Source organism: Erithacus rubecula, assembly GCF_903797595.1.
Source record: "Erithacus rubecula genome assembly, chromosome: 3".
Taxonomy (NCBI): Eukaryota; Metazoa; Chordata; class Aves; order Passeriformes; family Muscicapidae; genus Erithacus; species Erithacus rubecula.
Genome location: NC_136689.1, coordinates 63,273,694 through 63,299,854, shown reverse-complemented (window position 1 = coordinate 63,299,854; position 26,161 = coordinate 63,273,694). Strand labels below are relative to the sequence as shown.

General features: G+C 42.5%; 1 protein-coding gene and 1 long non-coding RNA gene across 2 annotated transcripts; one reads left to right on the top strand and one right to left on the bottom strand.

Moving 5' to 3' along the window:
- Nucleotides 1-2,398: 2,398 nt before the first annotated feature.
- LOC306800252 lies at nt 2,399-2,926 on the bottom strand. The gene is made up of 2 exons (XR_013773781.1): nt 2,767-2,926; nt 2,399-2,640 (listed from the first exon to the last, which is right to left on the bottom strand). It is a non-coding gene; the product is annotated as an uncharacterized lncRNA (long non-coding RNA).
- Nucleotides 2,927-3,104: 178 nt separating this feature from the next.
- On the top strand, nt 3,105-14,803 carry SMIM13 (small integral membrane protein 13). Its single transcript, XM_079302942.1, has 2 exons — nt 3,105-3,294; nt 11,408-14,803. Exons 1-2 carry the CDS (start codon nt 3,219-3,221, stop codon nt 11,620-11,622), a joined length of 291 nt encoding a protein of 96 aa, XP_079159068.1. The 5' UTR covers nt 3,105-3,218; the 3' UTR covers nt 11,623-14,803.
- Nucleotides 14,804-26,161: the final 11,358 nt, after the last annotated feature.

Sequence of the window (26,161 nt, the reverse complement as noted above, 5' to 3'; positions counted from 1 at the left end):
AGTAGATGTAGAATAAATGTAGATGTAATATTCTAAATGTAGAATATTGATAGTATGCAGTGAACATGTAACAATAGGATGGAAAAGTCATAATGTCATGAGTGAGATTTTTCCATCCTCCTCAGGGAATGGATGAGCAATATCCAATTCTGTGACTCCACATCACACTTAAGGAACTGGACATACCAAGATTAGATCTGTAGATTTGTATTTTATAAGTAACCTTATATCTGAACTTCAGTGAATAGAAAACCTTATGTGTCCAACAGTAGTTCTGTTTTCTTTTGTGTGATTTTATGCAGTTCTGAAAAACTGCATCATCATTGGTATTGTACAGATTTTTGGCACATTAGCACATGAAAAGATACTTAGTGGGATAGATGTGTATTTACTCAAGTCATTTAACTTTCACCTGAAGAAAAGTTTTAGGTAAAACACATGTAATATATTTGGGTTTTTTCATTCAGATGAGATCTGCATATAAATCTTAAGGGCTCAAAAGAAAGGGTTTATTTCATGTATTGGGAAAAATAGAGTAACAAAGATTCTGTTGACCAAATGGTTGGAGGAGGAGGAGGATTGTCTTGTATCTCATGGCTTGGTTATAATGTAACACCCTCAGTTACCCCTGGCCATTATGCCGGGATGTCCTTTTCATGTCTGTCCTGAGGACAATTTCAGTAGTTCACCCATACTGGCATTCAGCAGTCCCAGGCAAGACATTAGAGGGAAAGTCAAATGGAGCAAGGAAGACTTATCCTCAGTGGAGGATGACCAGGTTAGGGGACAAAATAGAAATATCTTCCCAGGGTCTGAGAGGCTGTGTCCTCCACTGCTGAGAGAGCTGGCTGATGTCACTGTGAGACCATTCTCAATTAGCCTTGAAATACACTGTTGGCTGGGAGAAATTCCTTCCTGGAGACTGGATGAGACCAAGCATCTCTTCTGTCTTCAGGGGGAGCAAGAAGGAAGGTCTGGGGAACTACAGACCAGTGTCATCTCAGTCCCTGGAACGTTCATAGAGAAAATCCTCCTGGAATTCGTGTGGTCTCCAAAAGCATGAAGGTCAAGGTGATTGTGACTAATCAACAGAGATTTATGGGCAGGAAATCATGCCTAACCTGATAGCCTCCTACTACAAGGTGACAAGCCTGGAGAATGAACTAGAGAAAGGGACACCTAAATAACTAAAATTATGGTTTTCCAAATTGAACATATATTGATTAGGCTTTTACCTTACAGAACATAGGAGAACTCTAATTGCTACTTGTTTTCACTTTTTACCTCCTAGTCCATTTGAGTCATAGAATATGCTGAGTTGGAAGGGACCCATCAGGGTCATCAAGTCCAAATCCTGGCCATGCACAGGACACAGGACACCCCAAGAATCACTGTGTGCCTGAAATTCCATATTGCCTTCAGCAGTACAATGGATATTTGATAATGTATGTATGATCCATGTATATATATATATGTATATACATATGTATATTTCATGTATATCCAAGGCCTATATACATGGATCACATATATTTATCGCTCCAAAATTACACAACTCCAAGATTAATTCTTTCTTCAGTTCTGAATGCTGTGTGGTTCTGCAGAGCTTGGAGATGTGATGTTAATTAATCTATTATGATTATTATCATATCAGTTTGGAACCATAGGAAGACATATTAGGAATATTTTAATAGCCCTAAAATGTGACAGCTATTTTACAGAAAAGAGAAGGTAGCAGTCCCATATCCAGAGAATTACTCTAACTGTAGATGATAAGCACAAAATCAGAGAAACAGAACCATGCAGCTAGGAGGAAGCTTATTTTTCAAAAATAACATGGTAGTAACTGTTACTACTTTGCTTTGTTTGCATTACAAAAGAAACCTTGCTTAAGTATCTGTAACAAGTGCTGAGGCGAGAATTATGATAACATTTAAAGATCAGGAGTCACGTCGAAGTTAAAACTCTGAAAAGAACAGAGAGCATGTTTCAAATTAAATTATACTTGCAAAAGGCATGCTAAGTGGTTTAACACTCCAGGAAGAGTTTGGAATGTTGGGAAAAGAAGGCTAGGATTAGAAAGAAAGAACTCTAGTTTGATTTGGTGAAGTGACAGGAAATTTAAGATGTGGGTGGGGAACTGCACGTGCAGGTAATTTTGGTTTACAGGTATGTTGAAAGAAGGAGGCATGCTTAGAGTCCAGGGAAATAAAACATTTTTAGCTTCACTTAAACGGGGAGATTTTTAAATACTACATAAACAAACCAAAGAACTGGACAAGCTTCCTCTGACATGTCACTACAGTGGTGGCATGCCCATGGGAAACTAGGCTTCTGTAGTACTGGATTTACACACGTTTCCAGTAGCTTTAGAAACATTAACCAGCACACTATAAAGGAAAATTATAACGTTATTCCAGTGCTAACAGCAAAGTCCATATCACAATCAAGATTGTCTCACAATTCAGAGGTATATTATTTCCTCAGATTTCTCGTAAGTGGGAAGGGCCAGCTTTGATGTGCCACTATCACGTCAACAGAGGGCAAGAGCCAAGGTCAGGTGGAATTCGAACCACGTCGGGGTGTAGGATCGTTTCCTTGACTAAGGCCTGGATATTCCTATTGTCCTTTCATACAATCCTGCTGGGCGGACGCAAGGGCAGGAATGGCAAGAGGGAAAAAGAGGATTAAGAAATCAGTTTGCCCCATCCCTAAATCCGAGCCAGACAATGATGGGATCGTAGAACGGTTTGGGTTGTGAGGGACCTTAAAGATCACCCAGTTCCAGCCCCGCTGCTCGGGGCAGGGACACTTTCCACCAGACCAGGTCGCTCAGAGCCCGGTCCAGGCAGCTCTTGAATCACCTCTCGGTGCATCCTACGCGCCCTCCGCCCCGCTCAGCGCTCCAGCCGCCGCCCCCGGGCTTTACCGCACCAACCGCTCCCCCTGCCCTCACCGCCCCCCGCCATCGCCACCCTGCAGGGCACACTGGGACTTGTAGTCCTCTCTTCGGGAATCGCCCTTCCGCTCCGGCCGCCGCGGAGAAAACGAACTACAACTCCCAGCCCATCCCGCGCGCCCCTCCGCGCCAGCGCGGTGCTCCGGCAGCCCCGCCCCGCCTGGCCGCCGGGTCGATCGGCGGCGGGAGGAGGAGCAGGAGCGGGGCCGCCGCGGCCGCCGGCCCGGCCCGGGTCCTGTCGGCTCCCCCCGGCCGCGCCATGTGGCAGAGCATCGGGCTGACCCTGCTGGTGATCGTGGCCACGCTGGCCTGCGTGCTGCTCTTCATGCTGTGCGGTGAGCGGCGGGGCGGGGGGCGGCCGCGGCTTGCGGGGCTGGTGCTCCCCGCCCGGGCAGCGCCGCGCCGGGCCCGCAATCTGTGCTGGTTCCTCTTGGCTCCGACTGACTGAGGGAGGGAAAGGGCGCCGTGCCCCGGCCTGGGGGAGCGGGTGTGCTGCGCAGCGCCCTCCTCGCTTTGTTCCCGAGTCCTTTCCAGCTTCGATAAGCTCCGGAGCCCTACTTCTGTGTTTAATTCGCTGTTTCCTCTGAAAATTAGGGCTTTTTAAAAGTGATGGGACTCCTCAGCAGTCACCGTGTGCGGCTGCTACGTGCATGGGTCTGACATGCCCGTGAGTGCGGGAAGTAACTCGGGACTGGCATCCCCCAGCTGCTGACATCTGTGTGCTGGAATTGATTGGAAACAGCTCTTGGGAGGTTTATTCTTATGTGGATCGAGAGGAGGAGGCTCGGGGGGACATCATCGCCCCCTACAAGCACCTCACATGAGGTTGTAGTGAGTGAATCTGCTGTGCCTGCAGAGAGAGGCCCCGGGGAAATGGCCTTAAACTGAGACAGGGGAGATTCAGGTTAGATATTAGAAATATTAGATATTAGAAAATATTTTTTCACTGGTCAGGGGTTGGAACAGGTTGCCTAGGAAGGTGCTGGAGTCACCATCCCTGGAGTTGTTCAAGAGGTGCCTGGATGTGGCACTGGGTGATGTTTTACTGGTTTAGGGGTTACTTGGCAGTTCTGGGTGAATGGTTGGACTGGGTGATAAAAATTTCTTCCAACCTTGATGATTCATCCAAGGCTTGTTTGTTTTTATATTTTTTTTAAATACATGGAGAGAAGGGTTATTTCAATGGGAGGGATGACTTGCAGGTCTGTTGGAGTTCTTGGAAGGAATCAGCAGTGCAGTGTGTGAATGTTGTGGCCAATATACAGAGCTTGGAGCTCTAAAAACAAACAAATAAAGAAAAACCACGCCAGGAAAGTCAAACTATGCTATAATATGTGATGAGAGGCTTGTGAGACTTACAACCACTTACAAACCACCCTGGCACCTTGGTGACAGGTGTGTTTACAAGTGGTTTTTGAAAAACTGAGGAATCAATGTGAAGACTATGTTTAATCGTTTAAAAACTGCTACTTGTCAAAATGACAAAGCATTTGCATTATCAGGGATCTGGATATTGAAATGGGAAGTGAAGTCCAGTATTAACAGGTATGAAGTAAGGCACACAGAAAGTGTGAAATGTATACACATATAATTTGTATGGAGAGATATAATGAAATCAATCTGAGCTGCTATTATCCCAAAGAAAGGATTGGCTGAATTAATTGCAAGCATTTCTCCAAAATACCTCTGTAATACTTTGTAGCTAGCCAACAGGCAAATCAGACATTAGAAGCCTGTAACAGAAGAGAAAATGTCCTTATACTGGTATAGGAATCCTCCATGTGCATGTGTCTCACACAGTGTATTTCTTGTTAAAGTGTATTACCTCATTAAAAAAATGAAATCCTAGTTTCTTTTTAAAAATGTAGGGTTTCCTAAGCAATTGTTTGTTGAGAACTGTGAAATTATTTCTGCATGAAGAAACTCTAAACAAGTTAGATCTGTCAAGGCTGGAAAATAGATGACTGGAGAAGGGGTGATGGCTATACCACTGAGTAGCATGCCAAAGTGAAGTGGGAGAGGTTGTGAAATGCCATCATTGCAGAGGAGTTGGATGCATGAAGTTAAATGGTCAAGCAACGGGCTGAAAACAAGAAATTGTCTTTTACACAACAGGGAAGTAATTTTCAGGTTCATTAACTAGGAATATTATAGATGCTGAAACTTCTGTCATTTAAAGTTCCTGGAAGAAAGGTCAACATCTTGGTCATTATCTTGGGTGAGGAAATCTGTGAACTACTGATAACTGGAACTGCAAGGCTATACTTTGCTTGGTCTTGTGCTCTTTTCCTGCATGCCCTGTACTGTCTGTTGTTACAGACTAAACAGTGACCTAAGCAGATATTTATTCAAGTTTCCCTACCCTCATTAGGTGTTGACTGGCCCCTTTTCAACTTTTAGAAGATGCAGCATGGTAATTGCTAGGGTTTTTATATTTTCAAATTATGTTTACAAGATCTTTGCTTACTATCATGCTGAAAGAGTGATACAGTTTTGCAACCTGCTGTTCAAACTCAGAAACAAGCATCATTTTTCCTCAGGCTTTTCTGCCTTTTTCTGTATATGACAAATGGAATTGAAATGCTAAGCATTAACTTTGGCTGCTAGCATAATCATTTGCCTAGTGCTTTCTTGGTTAAAGAAAGCAGAAGTAATTAATAACTTTATTTTTAAGCAGCTTGTAAATCCTTAGCTGTTCAGAGTAACATATTGGACATTCATCTTGAATTCCATGAATACTTTGCTTTGAATCCTTCATTGTATTTTACTTTAATGAGTGTCAGACGTTATAAAATGGTTGCTAAAAGTCACCTACATTTCAGATGTACTGAACACAAGAAGCTGACACATTCATTGGGCTTTTTTGGGGCGATATTTAAACTATTACCATGTTAGAAGTGACTCTGTGGGATTTGATAGGGATTTATAGTATTTATAATTATTTGCCATCACTCAGATTTATAAGTTAAATTATATTGGTTATACCACTTACAATTCTCTTGCCATGGAAAATATTCAAGGAAGACAGTGTCAAGACCACTATTGGGGAAAAAAAAATAGTACTTTGAACTTAATTGTTTATCTGTGCTAGTGACAGGCAGTGTCCCTGGGAAGAGTAGCAACCTGTAGGTGACAAGGTGGAGAAGAAACTGCCCAAGTGCTGTGTGTGACAGGATATGAGCAAAAGCCAGCCAGTGAGACATAAATTAATGGACAAATCTGACATGGGAAGGGCTGGATATAATCTGGAGTAAGCCTGGTCTGATGATGAGAATATTTTCCAGCCAAGAGGTGGACAAGAGGTGTTGAAACAGCCTTATGAGAGGAAAGGTCAAGAGCATAAAGAGCTGGGATCTGGATTTTGAGTGGCTCATAGAAGGACTCATGGTGTGATTACCTGCAGAGAGTAATGAACTTAAATATCCAGGAAACATCCTAGGGTCATGTGGATTTCTGCTGCCCATTCACATGTGATGTAATACGTGCTATCAAAAATTTAAAAATGAGAAAAACATTCACTTTACCATTTTTTTTTTCCAAAGTGAAAAGACAAAGTTTAGAGTCTGCACAAAAAACTAACTGCATAAATTATCAGAAGTTGCTTTGACTGGTTCTTCAGCAATGTGTATTAGGCATTTATATCTACAAATGTTCTTTGAATAAGTGACCTGATTTCCTTTTCTTTAAAACATGTCTGGATGCTGGCAACTGCTGCTTTCAGTATTTATCTGAATTAGTTAAGAAGCAGGAAGGCTTGCAGCTAGCATTTGTAAACTGATCACATCTGACATAGAAACCATTGAGGTACTGTAAACATAGCAAATTTTCAGTTGCTCTTTTAAAAGAGGGACTAAGATAATTTGCTCTGCTTTTTTTATTGCCCCTTTTTTTATTTTCTCTTTCTGGTGGTCTTATTGCTGCTTTTGTGTACTCCATGTACCTCTGAGATGGGAGGAGCTTGTGCATAGTCAGGAATATAGGATGAAATAAAATACCAGCCAAGGTGAGCTCTAGTGCTGCTTACCTCTGTGTATTTGTTTTATTTTCCCAGTGTAGTAATGCATGAAGCCAAGTAAAATTGCCAAAGTGCCTTCAGTGGAACAGATGGAAGTGTTCATCTCATTTGGCAAAAGAGCTAATGAAATGAGGTTTGAGACACACAACCTTAAAATAAAAATCATGTAACTCTAAGTGCTGAAATGAATGTGTGGTTCACTTCACAAGTATGAATTCAGTTGCAGATGGGAAAACATTTCAGCCTTAAATTCTGCCTGAATAACTTTTCTCTTATGCTTTGTTTAAGCAATTTTGTAACTATCTTCAGAGGATGATTCTTGGGAAATACCTGAACAGATGAGGAAAGTCATGGTCGATTAGACCATTCATAAAGAGCAAATATCCTTTAATTTGAAGTTGTTTTGAAACTGCTGAAAGATGAGAAGAGAGCAAGTTTCCTTTTGCTCAGTCAGCAAGCAGCAAGTGGTAGTGTTGCGTTAAATGGGAGCAGGTTTAAGGAGCTGTGCAGAGCCAAGCACCATGTCACCTGTCAAAAAGTCAAGTTTCTTATCCCCAGCACTCCATATTAACCCATGGGTTTTTCTTTTGTTAGTTTTTCCTGATTGGAATGGAAGAGGAAAATGTGCTCCAATAAAGAAAACTCAGTTAGCTGTTGCATACAGGCCAATTAAAGGTGAATGAAATAAATGGGCCTGAGACTTGTTATCCCTCACTTTGAGAGTGGGAGCAGCTTTGTAGTTGGATCACTGTTTCTTTCCCCTTTACCAATAACCAAGAACTGATGTGGGAAGTAGCAGAAAAAGTAATTTTAATGAAGTCTAGTTAAATCATAAAATCTATTTAGCATCTGAATTGCATGGATGTTACATACATCCTCTATGAGTTAGTCAAAGGCTTTGACTCAGCCCCATTTTCACAAAGACATTACATTGTGATTTATTAGGAGAGGGTTGATGTACTGATGGCATGGTACCAGATGTGGATTAAATGTCTTTGCATGGCATCTGGCTGTGGCATTTTTAAGTGAGGTGGTGGCTCCCAGCTTTTAATGAGTACTAAACTCTGCAAGGCTGGGAGCTGCTGTTTTGCCTAGCTGCAAAACACTGGTAGATTACATTTTGCAACACTGAATTCAGGTATTTGCTACATCAAGAGCTGGATCCTCTGCTTTGCCCTGCGCTGATGTATGTTTCATCTGGCTTACTGCTTTGAGAGGCAACTTCTTTTGCCAGTTAGTGTAGAAATATTATTTATTGTAGTCTGCATGTCATCACTGCTTGTTTGCTGAATGCATGTTGTGGGTGTGCTGTTTGGCTTCCACAGGCTCAATCAAGCTAAGGTGATTTTAAAAGGTAAATCAAATAGCTAAAGAAAATAAAGCAAGCACTCAGAGACTGATTCTAATCAAATGTTTTGTGTGCAGTGAAGCTAAACCAGTAGGACTTCTTTGAGAGCAGCTTGCTTGAACAGAGTGGAAGTGTTAGAGATGCAAACCAGTGGTGTCAGTTACCTGTCCAGGAAGAGCTCTACAGCAAAAGACCTGCAAAGCTAAACTGACCCACAAACAGACAAGAATGCCTAGAGATGCCTATTTTCTATTTTTTGTGTGTGTATTTTAAATTAGTTCACAATTGTTTTCTTTTTTAAAACATATTTATGTAACTTGCAGTTCTTCAGTATGGCACAATGCCATATTCTTAAAAGAACGAGAAATTAGAAAATGCATTGTCTTCTGATTCAGAGAAAATGTGAATCTGCCTCCAGGCTTTGTGTCTGTGTGTGTAGTTTTGTGTAATGATGTGTTATGTATTTAATGAGCTGATATTGTTGCTGGAGAGATTTTTCTTACCCAGAATGAGTTGTTCTTTAATAGTCTGGTTATTTCCAAGGAAATTCTTAATTATTTAGTAACAGTGAGGCAACAGGGAGGCTCAGCTGAAGAGGCAGTCTTAACTTGATTTGGACAAGTATGTTAGTTTTGGGGTTAATTTGTATTTTTGGTTTTTTTTTTTTTTTTTTTTTTTTTTTTAACATTCCATCCAAGCTGGCGCAGTAACTAGAGCAAGTGAAAGAAAGAAATCTTTCTGCTTTGATTACTTTATACCTAAAGGTCTCTGGTACTCTATCTGGGAGACTTTGTGAGGTTTTTGAAATGCTAGTTTTCAAGCCTGGTTGCCCTCCCACTGTTACCTTTGGCTAAGCCAAATTACTATTGTAATTTTCTTTTCAACCCTCTGCCTTGTGGTTTGTTTCACCTGCCTGTTACCACTCGTCTGTTTGTTTGGCTGCTAGAACCAGTCTCCTTGGCTGATTATTTACACCGTCTTGTTTGTAGTCTGGAGCTAGAGAGCTCCAAAATCCATTCTAGGTACTTGAGGTTTTGGATACTTAGATCATTCTGCTCTGCTCTCTAACTCAGACCAAACACTGAAAAGAAATTAGTGCTGTTTTTCTTGAGAGTGTGAATGAACTTTGTACAATATTTTCCAATGCACACCCCATAGTAATTCTGAGTGTTCAGTAGCCTGTTTGCAGTGATAGAGGAAGCCTGTGGTTCACTTTATTTAGCATAAGTTAAAATACCTCACTTAATGCAATATTTGTTTACACCAAAGACACTCAAGTCATACTTCTATAAAGTGCCCTAAAACCCTTCTGGGAATGCTCTGAATATTTTTGGCTCATCTTCCTCCCTCTCTCCTTTCAATGGAAGCAATTTTCAAACAGCTGCTACCTCAATTTTTAATTTTGATTCTGAAATAAAAGAGAAGCCAAATGCAGCCATCTGCCATCTTGCTTTTGGGTTTTTTTGTTTGTTGGGGTTTGTTTTTTTTGTTTTTTTTTTGTTTTGTTTCGGTTTGGTTTGGGGTTTTTTTGTTATGTTTTGGTTTTGTTTGTTTTTTGGTTTTGTTTGGTTTTTTCCTGGTGCATGGGGATATAATGCATTTGCAGGACATCAGGTTCAATTTAATCACAAGTCATTTAATTTTAGGTATTCATGGGAAAGGAAATGCTTGTGTAGGTTCTAGGAATTAGTTTAGATCATAAAAGGTTGTCATATAAAAGTTTTCCTTCAATTTCCTTAGGAGCAGAGAAGTTACTGAAATTAAAAAACTGCAGGATGTGAAAAGTAGTCCAGGAAGGAGAAGGGTGGGATCTTATTTTTGTCATAAGGAATGGATTGCTCTACTGACTCTGATTACAGAAGAGGAGGAAATACAGGAGTGCTGTGGTTATATAAGTGTTATTTATTTATTAGTTGTTAGTCCTTCTCCTTCCTTTCTAATATGTCCTGTTATCTATTCCCAGAAGTCTGTTTCTGCTGGAAGCTGTGTAATTGGGAGGATGGTTTTCCCTAGCTCTGTAAAATAGGGTTCTTAATATCTGAACAGGTCAGCAGTATAGGTTTAAATACCTGGCAAGACCTTCTGAACAGAGAATGAGATTATTAATATATAGATCTGTGCAGGCCAGATGGGTATTGGTGTTGCAAATGATGTTTGTATAGCATTTGCTTTCAAAGAGCTGTTTAAATTTTGCTCCTCTTAACTGTATGTCACAGAAAAGTTGTATTCCTGTTCAGTGAGTTCTTTTAAAATGAAGATTCTGGCTTAGGTTTAGATATATTTATATCTGCTTTTTCAAGTTTTTTTTGGCTACCTGTTACAGAAACACTTTGACAAGACAGAGGAGGAGAAGCAGGTGGTCTTAAGTATTTTTTAAGATAGATTCTAGAAATGTAGTCATCTCAGCTCTTTATTTGCATGATTTTGGGACCTGGAGTATTTTAGCGGTGGAGTGGAACATAATTTACCACAGAATGTTAATATAACTTTAGTGGGATTTGGGAATGGTGAGGGATCTCATTGAATTTGAGGGATGTGGTCTTTTAGTGAACATAAGGAGGATCTTGTCCATTTGAGAATAGGATTTATTATAAAATACCATATTAATTTGAAGATCTGAGCAAGTGTGCTTAATAGCGATTATGTAATGCAACTTTTAAAATGTTGCATTTCCAGAATGGAGTGTTTGCTGAGTGAGGGGAGTGCTTTCACAGTGCCTGTGTAATGAATCCTGAGTCCCTGTTTGAGATATAACCACGGGACTTCTTTTTCATGACAATTGAGACCTTTATCTGTGTGATGGCATGGTGATCACCCACCTACCTACTGTGGCAGTTCAGTTTGGAACGTGTAGGGCTTTTCTTGGAGCTTAAATGTTTCTTCTGGATGAGGATGAACTTTATGAAGTTGAATTGTTTTTTATAGGGCTGTAAAAAGGGATGGATGTATTGTGGAGGGCTGTTGGGGTTGGCAGAGGATGGGAGCTGATCAGATTTTTTTTCTCTTTTGTGATATACTTTGCTGGAGAGCTGACTATCAATTTGTATGAAGTGACTAAGCAGTACCTTTTTTCTTTCTCCTGCAGGATGGTACGTGGTCTGGCAATTGTTTTTGTCTAAATTCAAATTCCTGAGGGAATTGATAGGCGATACAGGGTCCCAGCAGGGAGACAACGAGCCTTCAGAAACTGAAACTGAACAGGAAACTCCACCCTCGCCTCAGAGAGGGAGACAGAAATCAGCTCGGCAGCGAAGGGCAGCTACGGGAGAAACGCCTGAAAATACTCCCCTGAACTTCTGAGTAACTGTGGATGGTTAACACCTCTGCACTGTGTCCTTCAGTGGTGTCACCTTACTGAGAAATTCACCCAAGAGGTAACATTGATCCCTGTGGACCTTTACTTCTGAGCTACCCATGGATGATGCTACTGCTGTAGAGGTTCAGGGAGAGCTTCAGCAGCAAGTCACAGAATACTGGAAGAATGGAGGAGTGGAGGGAAATCATCACAAGAATGCTGAGCTCCTGTATCTCCTGTCTCAGCATGCAGATGAAGAACAGGTCCTGGACCATAGGCTTAGCCTTTGCATTAGTCTGAACATGGTAAACATTTCAGACTTGAAATAGTTTATAAATTATTTTTTTCTTTACAGCACTGTAACTACATAGAGTGAAATTGAGTTTTATTTCCTTAGCTGTATATGAATATATATATTTTTTCAACCTTGAGAAAGCACCTGAACTTAAAAATCAGTTGAAAGAATATCCTGCTTTAGAACATATTCTAAAGTGAGATTTTAGTTAAGTTCTTGTATATATAAAAATTATAAATTAAATATGAAAAATCATATTAGATGTACATGATTGGGAGGTTTTTATTATCTCCTCTTTTTTAAAAAGAAGGAGATGCAAAGAAAGCAATCAGATGGCAAGAACTGTTTTATTGATTTTGGTATATAAAGAAGGGTTATAGGTTAAACAGTCCTTCTAGGCTTCTGAATGTTTTTCCTGAACCTTTTACTTCAAGTCCAGCCTGTGCTGGAGACAGGGAGGTGCCTGAGTTATGCACTACTCACTGCTCAGTATTCTGAAGTGTCATCTTTGGTGTTTGGATACTGAGCACTTCTCTTAGCTCTCCCTGTACACCTTTACATTCAGGTATTTGGTATCTGACATCACTTTTTCCCTGGAAGCAGTTAAGGCTCTCTTACCGGTTTGTCAGACATTGCTGGGACACTCTGACTGTTCCAGCAGGAATTTGGTACCTCATGTTTGCTGGAGGACTTATCGGTGATCAGCAGTTGCTCCTGTTTTCCCTGAGGAAGAGTTCTACAGCTGTTTTGACATTGCACTTCAGAATGAAGAGCTCCACTTCTGTTTATCTAACAACTCTGAAGATTGATGCATGAGATTTTGGAAAGAGGAGGAGCATGCATAACCTCTGATGTGTGTATGAAAGAACTACCAACAGGTCTCATCTTGAACAGCTTCAGTTTTCACTCAAAGTTTGGATATGTGGTAGTGTTTGGGTCATTGTTCCATGTATGAAAACTTAATCAGGACTTTAAAATTGGTGTTGTATCTTCAGCTGTTAAGAAGTTTAACCTATGGCTTCCCAAATGTGATTTGGTTCAGTTACATGACTGAAAGCGACAGCACTCAGGTTTTTCATCAAGTAGGCCCACATCTGGGAAAGGAGCACTCTGTTAGTGTCTTATGTTTTAATTTGTCAGTTTTGAATAGTGGTCAAAATCCAATGAGGGGCGTTCACTTCTTAAAATTATTCGGATGTTTCAGTTAAAATGCATAAGATAAGATCGGCCCTGACTTTTCTTTGGAGTCTAAAAGACTGTTTCATTTGCTAGCATGTATATATTAAGCAATAGGTTACATGTTGAAGCATGATTAGGCAGTACTATGCACATATCCTGTAAACATATGTTGAAATACTGATTGTCTCCTCCTCTGTCCTGTGTGCTGGCAAGGGAATGTCTAATGATGGTTGATTGTTTTTGCTTTTTTTTTTCTCCTTTAATTAGTAAAATTCCCATTTATTGAAACTGAGCAAAACCAATCGGATTCTATTCTCTGCTGCTTTCAGTTTGCCTCACACAACTGAACATTACAATTTTCTTGTGTGCTTGTGTCTTATCACATGGTGAGACTTCCAGTCTAGCAGTGCTCATCAAGTACTGGGACATTTTTCTTAAGAAATTAGCATCTTTGTCTTAGGCTTTGCTAATATAGGCTTACAAATAAAGATACTCTGTACTGACACAGGATATTGACACTCCACTGCACTTCACTTTATCTAGACCTTAGTGCACAGAAGGCAGCAAATGGCTGATGCCTGTACTGTCCCTAGCTAAGAATCAGTAACTTAGTCCCCCTGCTTCTAGGAGCTGTGAAGAAATGTGAAGTTATGGCAATACACATAGCTAGTTCAGGGTAGCTCTGAAGGTGTCACAAATTAAGACTCTGGAGCAAGATAATGAAGGAGAAATCCGTGTGGGTTTGAATGCGGGCACTGATGAAATATGCAATAAGATGGACGTGGAACCTCTGGGTAGCTTACCTGCTCTAGGCAAACAACTTCCTTCTCCTTTCCATGCTGTCTGTAGGTGTACATTTCACTCCCCAAAGTTATTTTCAGTCTCTTTCTTTGTTTAAACAGCTGATGCTATTTTTTTAATGCTGTTGTGACGTAGCTGCCAATAACGCTGTCTGCCTAGTGCGTAGCTTTAATGATCTTACTAGTAGCAGGCCAAAGGTATATTGTATAATGTGGTTTGGAAGAATTGAAATGCTAATATCTTCTGTCAATGCATAATTTTTCTTGAAGGAAACTAGTGAAATCTTTGTACAGGGAGCTTCATGCAAATGTGTGAGAGTGAAGCTGTTTGTGTGGGACACACACTTGTGATAAGACCTGGGTTGTGATTGCTGGCAGTCCAATATACTCATGTCTTCAGGTGTTCTTACCAATGTCCTTCTGAAACATTAGTGGTGGGTAAGCACTTAACTCTGAATTAACCCATCCAAGTCTGAAACCTTATGAAGGCAACAGGTGACACAGTTGGTCTTGTTTTGTTTAATGGGATCTATTTTTAAAACTATTGCCTTATTGTTGCAGCCATTATCTTGAATGTATTTTGGGTTCTTATTTTAAATATAGTCATATCATCTTTGTTGCAGGGGCTGTGTAACTTTGAATAAGCAGTAATTTCCTGTGTTGTATGTGACAGTGTTGCAATTTTTGATCACGTTGCTGCTTAATAACAAGTTTTACACTGAACTAGACCTGTGTATGTCCTTCTGTTTCATTTGGAAATGACCAGCATAAAGAATGTGTTCAGTGTGGTCATTTGCTTCTTCAGTGTTACAAAACTGTACCTAAAGCTTCTGTGGTTGTCTGTTTTCATCATTAACTGTTCTTTTAACTGACTGCACAGATGAAAAATAAAGTAACCAGACTTGATATGAATATTTGACATGATTTTCTGATTACTATTTTGAATGAGATTTTGTCTGCTTGTTTGAGTGTGGAACACTGCAAAAGAGGACCTGTCAAAAGTCACATTCTAGCTGATTTAATACCTGCAGATGACTTCATTGTAAAGGGCAGGTTTGTATATATTTTTTAGAGTAGCTGTTAGTAAAGGTTTTTTTTTTTTTGCCTCATACCTTGAAAGTTGTAATTTCATTTTAGCAACTAAAAAATGCAAAACAAACAACAAACCCCCAAAAAATCAAGCTACTCTACTCTGCTTTTTTGGATCTAAGATTGGTTGTAGACTGTAGTTTTTCTAAAATAAGTATCTGGGTGAAGTAGGAAGTTCGTATTTTGGAAATGAATATGTACAGGGGAAGGAAGCGCTTCTGTTAGATAAAATGCATACATTATAGCCTGGGTTATTTTATTTAACAATCCGACATTAAAAGAAGATTTTAAAGAAAAATCTGAAATATATTGAGACAATAAACTGTTTTGCTGTTGTCCCACTCTTCTCACTTGTAAATACAGGCTACTAAGTGGGGTGCAGCAAAATGTCCTGGTGTTATGTGACTTGAGCATCTGGGTCTTTTCACCTCAGAATGTGGTGGTGTGTGTTGGGGGCTAAGTGAGAACAGTCAGTGATGGGCTGGTGTCAGGTGCATGTGAAACACGTGCTTGCTTTGGTGCTGATCTCAAGGAACCCCTTTGTGGTCCACTCCAATGGGATGAATAAAGGTGCCATTCTACAAGTTTGCCCCAAGTTCCACCAAAAGCTGTTTTAACTGTGCTATGCCTTCCCTATGGGTGCTCATGTACTATCAGGGGTCTCCTGTGGCCTTGGATCTTTATAAAATACAAGCAGTGTTATATCTTAGATTATACTTACATGAACACTTTTTATCTGTGGTCAGACTGAAAGCTGGCAGTGTGAATATGCTGGGTTTTATGTTAAATGTTTAAGATGTGAATATTGCTGTGTTCTTCATGTTGACCAGAAGTTCTATGTTTTGATCATCTGTGGGTGTTTGTAATCACAGTGTTATCTCTGAAAGCTGGATCAAAGGGAGACTTTTTGGCACTGCTTCACAGCACCTGGGAGAAGGCTTTCATCTGGTCTAGGGCTAATGTTGACATGTAGCAGTGTTGGACTACAGGCAAAGGAATAATTTTCACAAAGGGGGACACTGGCATCAAGTACATCTTGGGCTTTATTTTCCACATTTCTATTTATGGGGCTTTTCAGTTTCCATTGTGGGAAATGAATAGCACAAATGTTCCTTTAACTTTGGTAGCTGAGAGACTTTAATATGTAGGGAAAGATGGGATAGGGCATTAATATGGCCACTCTGGGGTCATTGTGCAAGTACTGTATGCATAACATACTATTTGTGGTGTACCTGCCTCTACTGGCTAATGTGTTACTGCCACCGTGACTTGTCCCGAATGCTGGCAGTGTACTTGAACTGAGAAGGGTATGAAGATGTGGGATCTGTGCACTGAGAGGTGAATGCCTGTGAATCTTTCTCCCTGGGTCTGGGTGTGCTGAGCAATTTAGGTAGCTGACTTGTGTCCACACTCTGTTAAAACATCCAGCCTTCTATGCAGGTAGCAGTGAAGTTTCAGAATGAGAAGTTGCATGCACCCTGTGTCTTCCTCACAACACTGCAAAGGAGAATACCTTGCTCTATGTCCTATCAATATCCTCTCCTCTGCACTGGAGTATTTTAACATCTTTTATGGGGAGTTGAAAACCTTCTGCCAGAAAATTTATTTGTTCACAAGTAACACAGGCTGTGGCTCAAAGCCAGTTATGCTATTACTGTGTGCCAAGTTGTGTGCTAGCACAGTGCCCCACTCCTTCTTATTTAAGGACTTAATCAGGAGCCTTCTGTCTTTGTGAGAACTTGCTTATTTTGAGTTAATTGAAGTTCCTGTGGCAAATGAGTCTTTTGATGCCAGATGATCAGCTGTTTGCCTTTTCCGTGTTTAGAAATGTTAGGCAATTTCCTTGCCGTGGTGGAGTGCATCATAATTTGTCTCCTGCACACCATTTGTTTCCAAGATGAGTGGTCTCCGATTTTAGAAATACAAAGAGTTGCTCCCCTCAAGCTCTGGAAAGACCCTGCTTTGAGAGCATCCTCAGGAGAAGCAGGAGATGCTGCCTGGTGACCTGGGTGGTTGCAAGAGGGTGAGCTTGGTGCAGGTGTCTGCCAACCGGACACGGCAGATTCAGCCAGAAATATTAAATAAAGCAATAGATAGTAAAATCCTGGAGGCTTTTAAGTATCCCGTTTGTTTGGGAAGGGCGCGTTGTCGCCACTAGATGGCAGGGGCTGCCAGGCTTTGGGGACGGGCCCGCCTGGCAGGACCGATGCTGCTGAGCTCCTCTGCCGCTGCTGTCGCTTTATTTTCTATTTATTTATTTTTTAATTAATAGTCATTCTGTTTTTATTAAGTGGTTTGGGAAGTACAAGGGCAGCTGCTTGTAGGAATTGAGCCTGGTTCTTGTTTGGCTATCTGCTTCAGGAAAGGAGGTCTCAAAATGCCAAGAGAAGTCTGCTTTTCTTAACTCTCACCATGCTTAAGGAAAAAAAAATTAAAAAAGCCTACAAAATACACACCACAGCAACACTTCTTCTTAGGGTAACAAACACAATGTCTACAGCAGCTTAGGGAAGGTGTTGGTTTTGTGGGGCTTTTCCCCAGTCTGATGGCAAGGGCAAGCTGCCTGCTGTCCAGATCTCTTCAAAAGCTGCTCTTGACAGTGCATCCTCATGTTGAGATGTGATGTGACATTCCATCCCATCAAAGCTGGTCTAAATCCTGCTAGTTACTGAGCAGGCAAAGCAATGGCTCATGATCAGCTTACTTTAAAACCTTCTCCCAAAGTCTAACATTAGTATTAGTTCAATAGTAGCCTACTATTAATATAAAATATATATTAATACCACAATATTAATATTAGACTTGGGGACAGAGAGCCTGTGTAACATTTTCCTTGCATTATAGACCAAAATCCTTAACAAAAGCTAGGGGATAGAGATATGGTGGGAGCCTTGTTGAGTTAAACCGCTGATGACTCTGTATTCAGTCTAAGGGAGGAGGAAGCACTTTGTTGCACAGGGATTTGGAGAAACCTGTTTTCCCTTCATTTATTACTCAAGACTTACAGTGAGTCCCCATTAGCAAATCTAGCATTTACACTTAGAGAGTTGCTGGCATTAAAAACAAGCAAACAATTTGTTTTTCAGTCTGCCTGGCTTGCCAGGGAAATTTGGGCTTATTCCAGCTGTGCAGGTGTGTGCCTGAGGAGTCTTCATCTCCTGTTTGAGTCTGGAGGGCTGCTGCCCTTGTGTTAGTGATCTCTGGTGTTTGCAAGACTGTTGAAGTCAAAGCTGAGAATAAATGCTGGGATTAGAAACTGGGCTGTCTGTAACACTGAAGCAGGGCTGAGGGTGGCACTGGCTCTTGCAGCACTCCTCTGCCTGGCAGCAGGCAGCTCCATGGGGAGCACAAATGCCAGGGGAAAGTAGGTGCTTGCCAGTGCTCTGGACCACTGCAGCTCCTGTGGGTGCTTGGGCAAGAGGAAGAAACCCTCTGGCCACCAGGAGGAAGAGCTGAAGCCAACCTTTTGTATGTGTGGTGTTTAAGGCTAAAAAGACAGGGCTTTTATTTTTCTCTTGTCTAGACTCCAGCCTGAGGCTGACTAGCCAGGATCTGTCTCCAAAACCAGAAGATACTTCAGTCACACTGTATTTTCTCTGTTCTCCAAGACTCTTGCTCTCAGTTCATGTTAGGTGAAAAGTGCTCGTCACCAACACTTTAAGCAGGACTGGAGGGTGCTTCAAAAGTAATTGCAATGGACAGCAGGCTGAGTCTGTCCTAGGGAAAGGAAGAAAGTGTGCTAGGATGAGGGAAATGTGGTGGGTTCAGTGCATGCTTCTCACTCGGGAAACATGACACAACAGACTGAGGACACCATTTCAAGGTACAGGTACACGATGGGACCAGTGTCTCTCCTAGCACTTCAGTGGTGGCTGCAGCTACACATTTCTTGGGATGTCCCACCTGTAGATAAACACTTCACACAGCAGGTAATGAAAATCTGCAGTCTGCTGCCACAGATGTAACAAAGATAAGGTTGTGAGTCTGCAGATACCAGCTAGTGGATACTTCCATGGGCAAATCCCAAGTTCATGGGATAATGAAAGGTTTAGTCAGTGCTGTGTTTCCTGACATTCAATATCCAATGATTGTGAGCACTAGGGAGAGTCAGCCAGTGAATGTACCCTAAGCAGATCCACCTGCCCCTTCAGAAATAGAATATGGGGCTGTGTGCTCCATGACCTGATCCACCTGGGAAGCTCTTACTTTCTTAAATGTTGTCAGGCTGACAGCTAGAAATGCTCAGAGAACAAAACCAATTGAACACATGCACATCTCCTCAGCTAAAGATGAGAAGGAAGGAAACCCTTCCTTTGTTTCACAAACAGCTGTTCATATTAACTGCTATGAACAGTCAGTAAGAAGCCAGCACCCAGTGCAGCACAGGGGAGGAGATGGCAGCCTTGGCTGCCCAGGATGCTCTGCACACAGACAGGACCAGCAGAGATCAGAGCTGGGCTCTGCCTTTGGGCTGCAGCCAGCAGGTGTGAGACCATCCCACCCTCCTGTGGCTGATTTCACCTGTGTAAGGAAGCTGTGGAGAGTTAAATAGCTCCTACTTGTGCAAAAGGAATTACTTTTTCTTTATATAAAGTGCAAGAGCTAGAGAGAAATCAGGCCTGGTGGATTTGCTGCTGTGTGTGTGGAGAGAGCTTTAAAAATAGCTATCAGCTGGTGATGGAGCCACAGCTGTGGTTTTTGTGTGTGTAAGGCTTGTGCCTTCATCTTTGAGCCTGTGGAAGAGCAGCATTGCTGAGGAGCAGGTCTGCTTAAATGGCCTCCTAGCTGCTTGTCACACAATGTCCTCCTGGGAAGCCACGGATGCATTCATGTAGGAAACATTGAATTTCACTTTTCTACTTGATTGGTTTTTTTATAGGATGAGAAACTGAGCAATGATCACAGAGCATGGAGATTTTATGCTCTGTTGCCTTGCCTGGAACTAGAGATTGACATTTTCTGCTGAGGTTATTACTCATGAATAACTTATATGGATCAGAGGGGTTGCTCCAAAGATTTTGGTTTGCTGAAGAAGAGATGCCACAGGCTCCCATGTCTGCCTATTATGGGAATTTTAGCAGGAAAACTTAATTGTAGCAGAGCCCCTCTGATAAATAGCTGATGAGCTGTAATGGCTGCATATGAAATACATGAATTATGGGATTTTCCCCCGTGCTAGAACAGCCTAAGACAGAATCACTTGCTGGAAAACCAGTCAACTGCAGGGCTCTGGATTGTGTGGTGATACTGGTATCCTGTGCTGGCCTCCAAGAGGGTGCTTTTGTTTTATCCAATAATGAGTTGTTTGTTTGTGGGACAGAAGTAGCTTAGGAGTATCTTGACACTTCTCTATCTGGTTAACAGCTAATGAGCACAGTGCTTAAATATATGATTATTTCTGTGCTGCCAGCTGTCACTGCAGGTCACTGCACAGGCAGGCCTGCCTTTACTTGTGTAATTAGATACAGCATTGAGAATAAGCTCTTTAGAATTTTTTTTTTTTTAATATCTTGAAGAGTAAAACAAAAATGTGAAATCTCTTTCAGCTGAATCTCCACACTCACCATGTAAGGTACTTACTGTTTGCATTGTGTCATCCTCATTTCCATATGAGGAGAAGAACAGACAAAAATTAGATGAGGCGTATGTGCTGGTAGTGGAGAAGCATTCAGAGTAAATGAAAAAAAGACATAAAACATTTCTAACTAGAAAAAGAAAGCAAATTCACTTTGTCAGAAAACAATTTTGGAACCAATGTTTCAAAATTAAGAGTTGTTCTAGCGTTTGACTCTCCTTTAGCCTCTCTTGGTGATTCAGCCATTCCAGTGCCAAAGCCACTTAACCTGGCATCTGGTGCATGCTGTCCCAGGAAATGAGTGTCTGAAACTGCATGTTACACTTTTCCAGCAAGACATCCAGAGATGTATGCAGATTACTCGTGGAGGGGAGCTAAACCTCACATGTCAACCACCCCTGTGGCCTTAAGGAAATCTGCCTCATTTTACTTTTCTCCTGTGCTTCTCTGCTCTGGTACAAGGAAGAGCAAACTAACCCAGGAATCCTTCAGGCTGGGAGCTCCTAAACAAGGAGCTCTGTAACTACCTGGACTTTGCACTGCTACAAGCACAGAACTGCCAAGAAAGCTACTGGGAGAGTGGAGGCACAGAAGAGTGGCAGGACTGGGGGAACTCAGCTTGAATGTGGGTTGTGATGTTTGCTGGCTCGGGCTCCAGGAGTGCCCTGACTTGCTGAACCATTGGAACCTTCTTTGGTGCTACCAATACCAGCTTCAGGCTTGGTGGGCAGGGGGAAGTCCATGAGTTTCTGCAGTGTTTTAGTGCTCAGGTTGTGCCTTGAGCTGTGTATGTGGCCCCACCAAGTTTCAGGAGGCAGGTCTCCAGGTAGTGTTCATCATCCTCAGAATTTAGGGGTGGGAGGTCTCACACCTGCTGGCTGCAGCTCAAAGCCCAAAGGCAGAGCCCAGCTCTGATCTCTGCTGGTCCTGTCTGTGTGCAGGGCATCCTGGGCAGGCAAGGCTGCCATCTCCTCCCTTGTGCTGCACTGGGTGCTGGCTTCTTACTGACTGTTCATAGCAGTTAATATGAACAGCTGTTTGTGAAACAAAGGAAGGGTTTCCTTCCTTCTCATCTTTAGCTGAGGAGATGTGCATGTGTTCCATTGGTTTTGTTCTCTGAGCATTTCTGACTGTCAGCCTGACAACATTTAAGAAAGTAAGAGCTTCCCAGGTGGATCAGGTCATGGAGCACACAGCCCCATATTCTATTTCTGAAGGGGCAGGTGGATCTGCTTAGGGTACATTCACTGGCTGACTTTCCCTAGTGCTCACAATCATTGGATATTGGATGTCAGGAAACACAGCACTGACTCAAGTTAACTTACCTGGATTTCTTCATGAAGCAGTTCAAAGAGAAATTAATTTTTGATGAATGAGCATGTGCATTCTGGAGTGCTTGATCTGCAGTTAGTTTTCAGGCCTCACTGCTTTAGACACAGCTTTGACTTGTCCACTCACAGATGTACTAAAGGGATAAGCACAACAGCCCTGCTGGGAAGCTGTATCACTTTCATGGCATTGGCTACAATGACCAAATGGACAGTGCCAGAGCAGGGCTGCACTGCACAGGACACCAAATTCCACCCTGAAACAGCAGCAGGAGGAGCTGCCTTTGCTCCTGAGAAGGTGGAAATCCACAGGTCCCTCAAACACAGGCATTACACAGAACCACTGGTTCCATCCAAGAAGCAGAGCTGCTGAAGACACCAAGATACACAAATATAAGAAAGCTTCTTCCTCACTCCCTCCTTTTCTCTCCATGGGGGTGGTGATCAGAAATTCCTCCATTTGGGTTAGCCTGTATCTACTGCCAGTGTGAGACACCTTGGATGCAATTCATCCTGCTACCTAAAGACATTTTCTTGTGAAATATCATCAGAGTCCCCTTTAAGCTGATTAGAGCCCAATCCATATGATTAAATCTGCTTTAAGATGAGGAATTTCTGATCACCACCCCCATGGAGAGAAAAGGAGGGAGTGAGAAAGAAGCTTTCTTATATTTGTGTATCTTGGTGTCTTCAGCAGCTCTGCTTCTTGGATGGAACCAGTGGTTCTGTGTAATGCCTGTGTTTGAGGGACCTGTGGATTTCCACCTTCTCAGGAGCAAAGGCAGCTCCTCCTGCTGCTGTTTCAGGGTGGAATTTGGTGTCCTGTGCAGTGCAGCCCTGCTCTGGCACTGTCCATTTGGTCATTGTAGCCAATGCCATGAAAGTGATACAGCTTCCCAGCAGGGCTGTTGTGCTTATCCCTTTAGTACATCTGTGAGTGGACAAGTCAAAGCTGTGTCTAAAGCAGTGAGGCCTGAAAACTAACTGCAGATCAAGCACTCCAGAATGCACATGCTCATTCATCAAAAATTAATTTCTCTTTGAACTGCTTCATGAAGAAATCCAGGTAAGTTAACTTCTCCCATTCTGGAATGCAAGTTAATTACAGGTACCTGTTTCCAGCTCAAGTCACCTCCTGAAATAAAAGGCTTTTGGGTGGGCTGCTCCTAACATCCTTCATAAAAACAAAGCATAGGGTGGAAAAATAGTAAAAGTCTACTTTTTCTTTTTCATGTTCATAGCCACTCACCCTTGTGGCTGTTTGTCTTTGAGCTTGACTGGGAATAAAGGAGGACTTGAATCAGTGCACATCAAAATGCCCTGGGGTCCTCTAACTGCACAAAAAGTTGTAAGATTTACTTTGATTCCTTTCTGTAAGAAAATTTAAAGCCAGAGCAGGCTTTTTTATTTTTCTTTTCTTGTCCTCTGCTCTCCTCCAGGTTTTTCTGCTTGTCCTTCACTGTAACTTTCATTCATCCATGGTTAGGTCTGCCTTCATATAAATAGGGACATTGTTCTTGTTCTTTCCTGGTTGGCAATGGTTTAGGCAGCAGTGTTGAGCAAGATAAAGCTGGCTAAGTAGGAAGCTGTGAAGGGCCTCTTGAATTTGGTTTCCTGCAGCTTTGACTCAAGGAAAGGGCCCTGATCACTCTTTCTGAAATTGAAAGAAATCATATGGAAGGAGGAAAAAAGTCCTCCTGATGTGAGAGAACAACTCTCCCCACCCAGCAGCAGGGTTTGTACATCCCTCCCTTGGCTGAGAGGAGCCGATACTCTGTGGGCACAAGCCTGCATGGAACCAGGAATTGTGGTTTTTGCCTGGCCTCATGGAATGTGTAACCCACTGGGAGCCCACTGTGAGCAGGGATTGCTCCTGGTTTTACCACAGTCAGCCCTGCACGTGGAATTGCTGCAGGTGCAGAAGATATCCTTTCCCTTGGTGCTCAGCAGAGAGGAAGAAAGCCTGCCAGGGCAGTGGTGGGGATGCTGAGCCCATTGCAGCTGCACTTGTTTCCCAGGCTCTGGGCTTCACCCTCAGCAGGACTCATGGAGATGGAGGCAAATAGCAGCAGCTGAATTCCTGTGAGGAGCATTGACTTGGTGGGCTTTGCTTGTGGTGGCTAGGGCCAGAAGTTAAATCCAAAGAGGTGCAGAAAGAAGAAAGCAAACTGCAGCTTGATTGTGGGTTGAGCCAAGCCTGATGCTGTCTGCTGGAAAGACAGAACTGAAGCACAAAGGGCTGTGAGGAGGTTACTACTGCTAATAAACCCCAGGAGAGATGGGAGTGATCCTCTGCTCAGCACTGCCTCTCCCTCTGAGTATTTCAGCTTCTCCTGTTCACTAGTTCACAACATCTGAGAGCAAAGACTGTTTCTGCAGAGACAAGGGTTTATCAGGAGGCACAAAGAGCTTTCACCCATGGGATGGGCCACTCTGATTTTCTGCTGCTTTGAGAGCTGAAGAGGAAGCCTCTACAACAGCTGGCAGTGTGCATGCCCAGCCTGTGCCCTGGAATTGTGACCTGAAACTATCCTTGTTGGTCCTTGGCTCTGGGAAGCCACCCCTAAGTGGTCCTAGCCACTGACCTGGAAGGTGGAGGGATGAAGAGCACCCAGCAGCTTCCCAGGAGCTCAGATCAATGCCCTGAGGAAGTGTGCCTTCCAAGGTCGAGCAGCTGACTGGCCACTTCATACCCTGCATAGCTCACTGACACTAAGGCTAAATATTTGGGTTTTGAATAGAGAATGATGTACTTGGGTTTCCTAAATGAATCGAACAGCTGGCAATATGTCCAGGCCTAGCTCATAATGTGAGCTCCACTCCAAATTTAGCTCTAATTTAATCAAAGTAAAATTGTCTCTGGGCAGTACATCAGAGGGAAAATGAAGTAGTACAAGTTACTGAGAGTCTGTGCTACCCCTCATGCAACTTCTCAGGAAGTCAAAGATCATTCCTGCTCTCTGTGAAGTCAACAGGTTTGTAACAGGGCTGGATTAGATATTTTTCCTGCTGCTGTTCACTTTATGCAGGTGTTCTCAAGGCTGGGCTTCAATGCCCTTTTCAAGTCAGAAGAATTTCTGGGAAGAACTCTGCAGCACTAGATAAAACTGTAGTTTTGCTGTGATGTTGAAATGCCACACAGCTATATCCAGGCTCTTGCACAGAGAAAGCTGGTGTCTTAGGTGGAATTTGGGTGCAAGTAACAAAAATAAATTATTTTGAAAAAGACCCCAAATCTACATTATCTATACAGTCCAACTCTGAGATGGGAAAGCCTTCTAGCAGAAAAAGGGTTCCATTGAGTTAAGGAAGATACATGCAGATTTTGAAACTGGCAGTGTAACAGGCTAAGATGAAATGAACAGGCATCTTTTGGAGTAGGGAGAATGCTTTGTGTTGTCTTTTGGGACTGACCTGACCCTGGCTTTGCCTTGGAAATGTTTCTGTCTAAATGTTGACTAAAGCTGTGGAGAAATGGCAAGGGAAGGTTAAGAGACACCTTTGGAGAAAATCCCATGAGCTTCTAAAGCCTTCAGGTTGAGATTGAGGCATGTTAAGGTAGAGCCCACAGCCTGGAAGTGGAGGTTCAATAAGAAAAAGCTGAATTTGGATCTGAAAAGCTACAGATGTTTGGCTTGTAGGCAGAGGGAAGGTGGCACTTGTGTGACAGCAATCTGAAGAGCTGGTGAGAGGTGTGGGAGGGACACTTCTGAAATGCAGCCCAGATGTTCGTGTCAGAGAGTGCCAAAAGCTCAGAGAGGGCCTCGGGGCTGTGGGGGATGTGAGGATGCTGGTGTGTGCTCTGGCATCAGGCAGTGGTGTGGGAAGTGGGCGTCCTGCACCCATGCTCCTGTGCTGGAACAGCAGGCAGTGGCTCTGCCGAGGCTGCAGCAGTGCATTGCTGTGGAAAAGGCAGGAGCTGCACAGCCCTGGCTTGCAAGGAATGGCAGAGTAGCAGAAGGGGCTTGTGCACTATGAATTATATCCTGTGTCACATTATTATTATTATTATTATGTATTGGTAACTTTTCTAAAACCTGTCCATTTCAAGGATGGCTTTTGCCTGTTTTTCTTCTCCCTCGCTCACCATCCTGGAAGAGGAAGGAAGCGTTTTTCTAATAAACATGAAATAGTAATTACTTAATGTACAGAGTACAGACCCATGTGTTCTGCATTTGCCACTAGTGTGGGGCAGACTTTTTCTCCACACTGGCCATGAGACAATCATTTCACACTGGCCATCAACTTGGTTGCCAAACAAACAGCAGTTCCTCGACA

Coding starts and splice junctions, on each gene's coding strand:
- SMIM13 (XM_079302942.1), top strand. CDS start 3,219: ATGTGGCAGAGCATCGGGCTGACCCTGCTGGTGATCGTGGCCACGCTG. Junction 3,295..11,407: donor GCTGCTCTTCATGCTGTGCG/GTGAGCGGCGGG, acceptor TTTCTCCTGCAG/GATGGTACGTGGTCTGGCAA.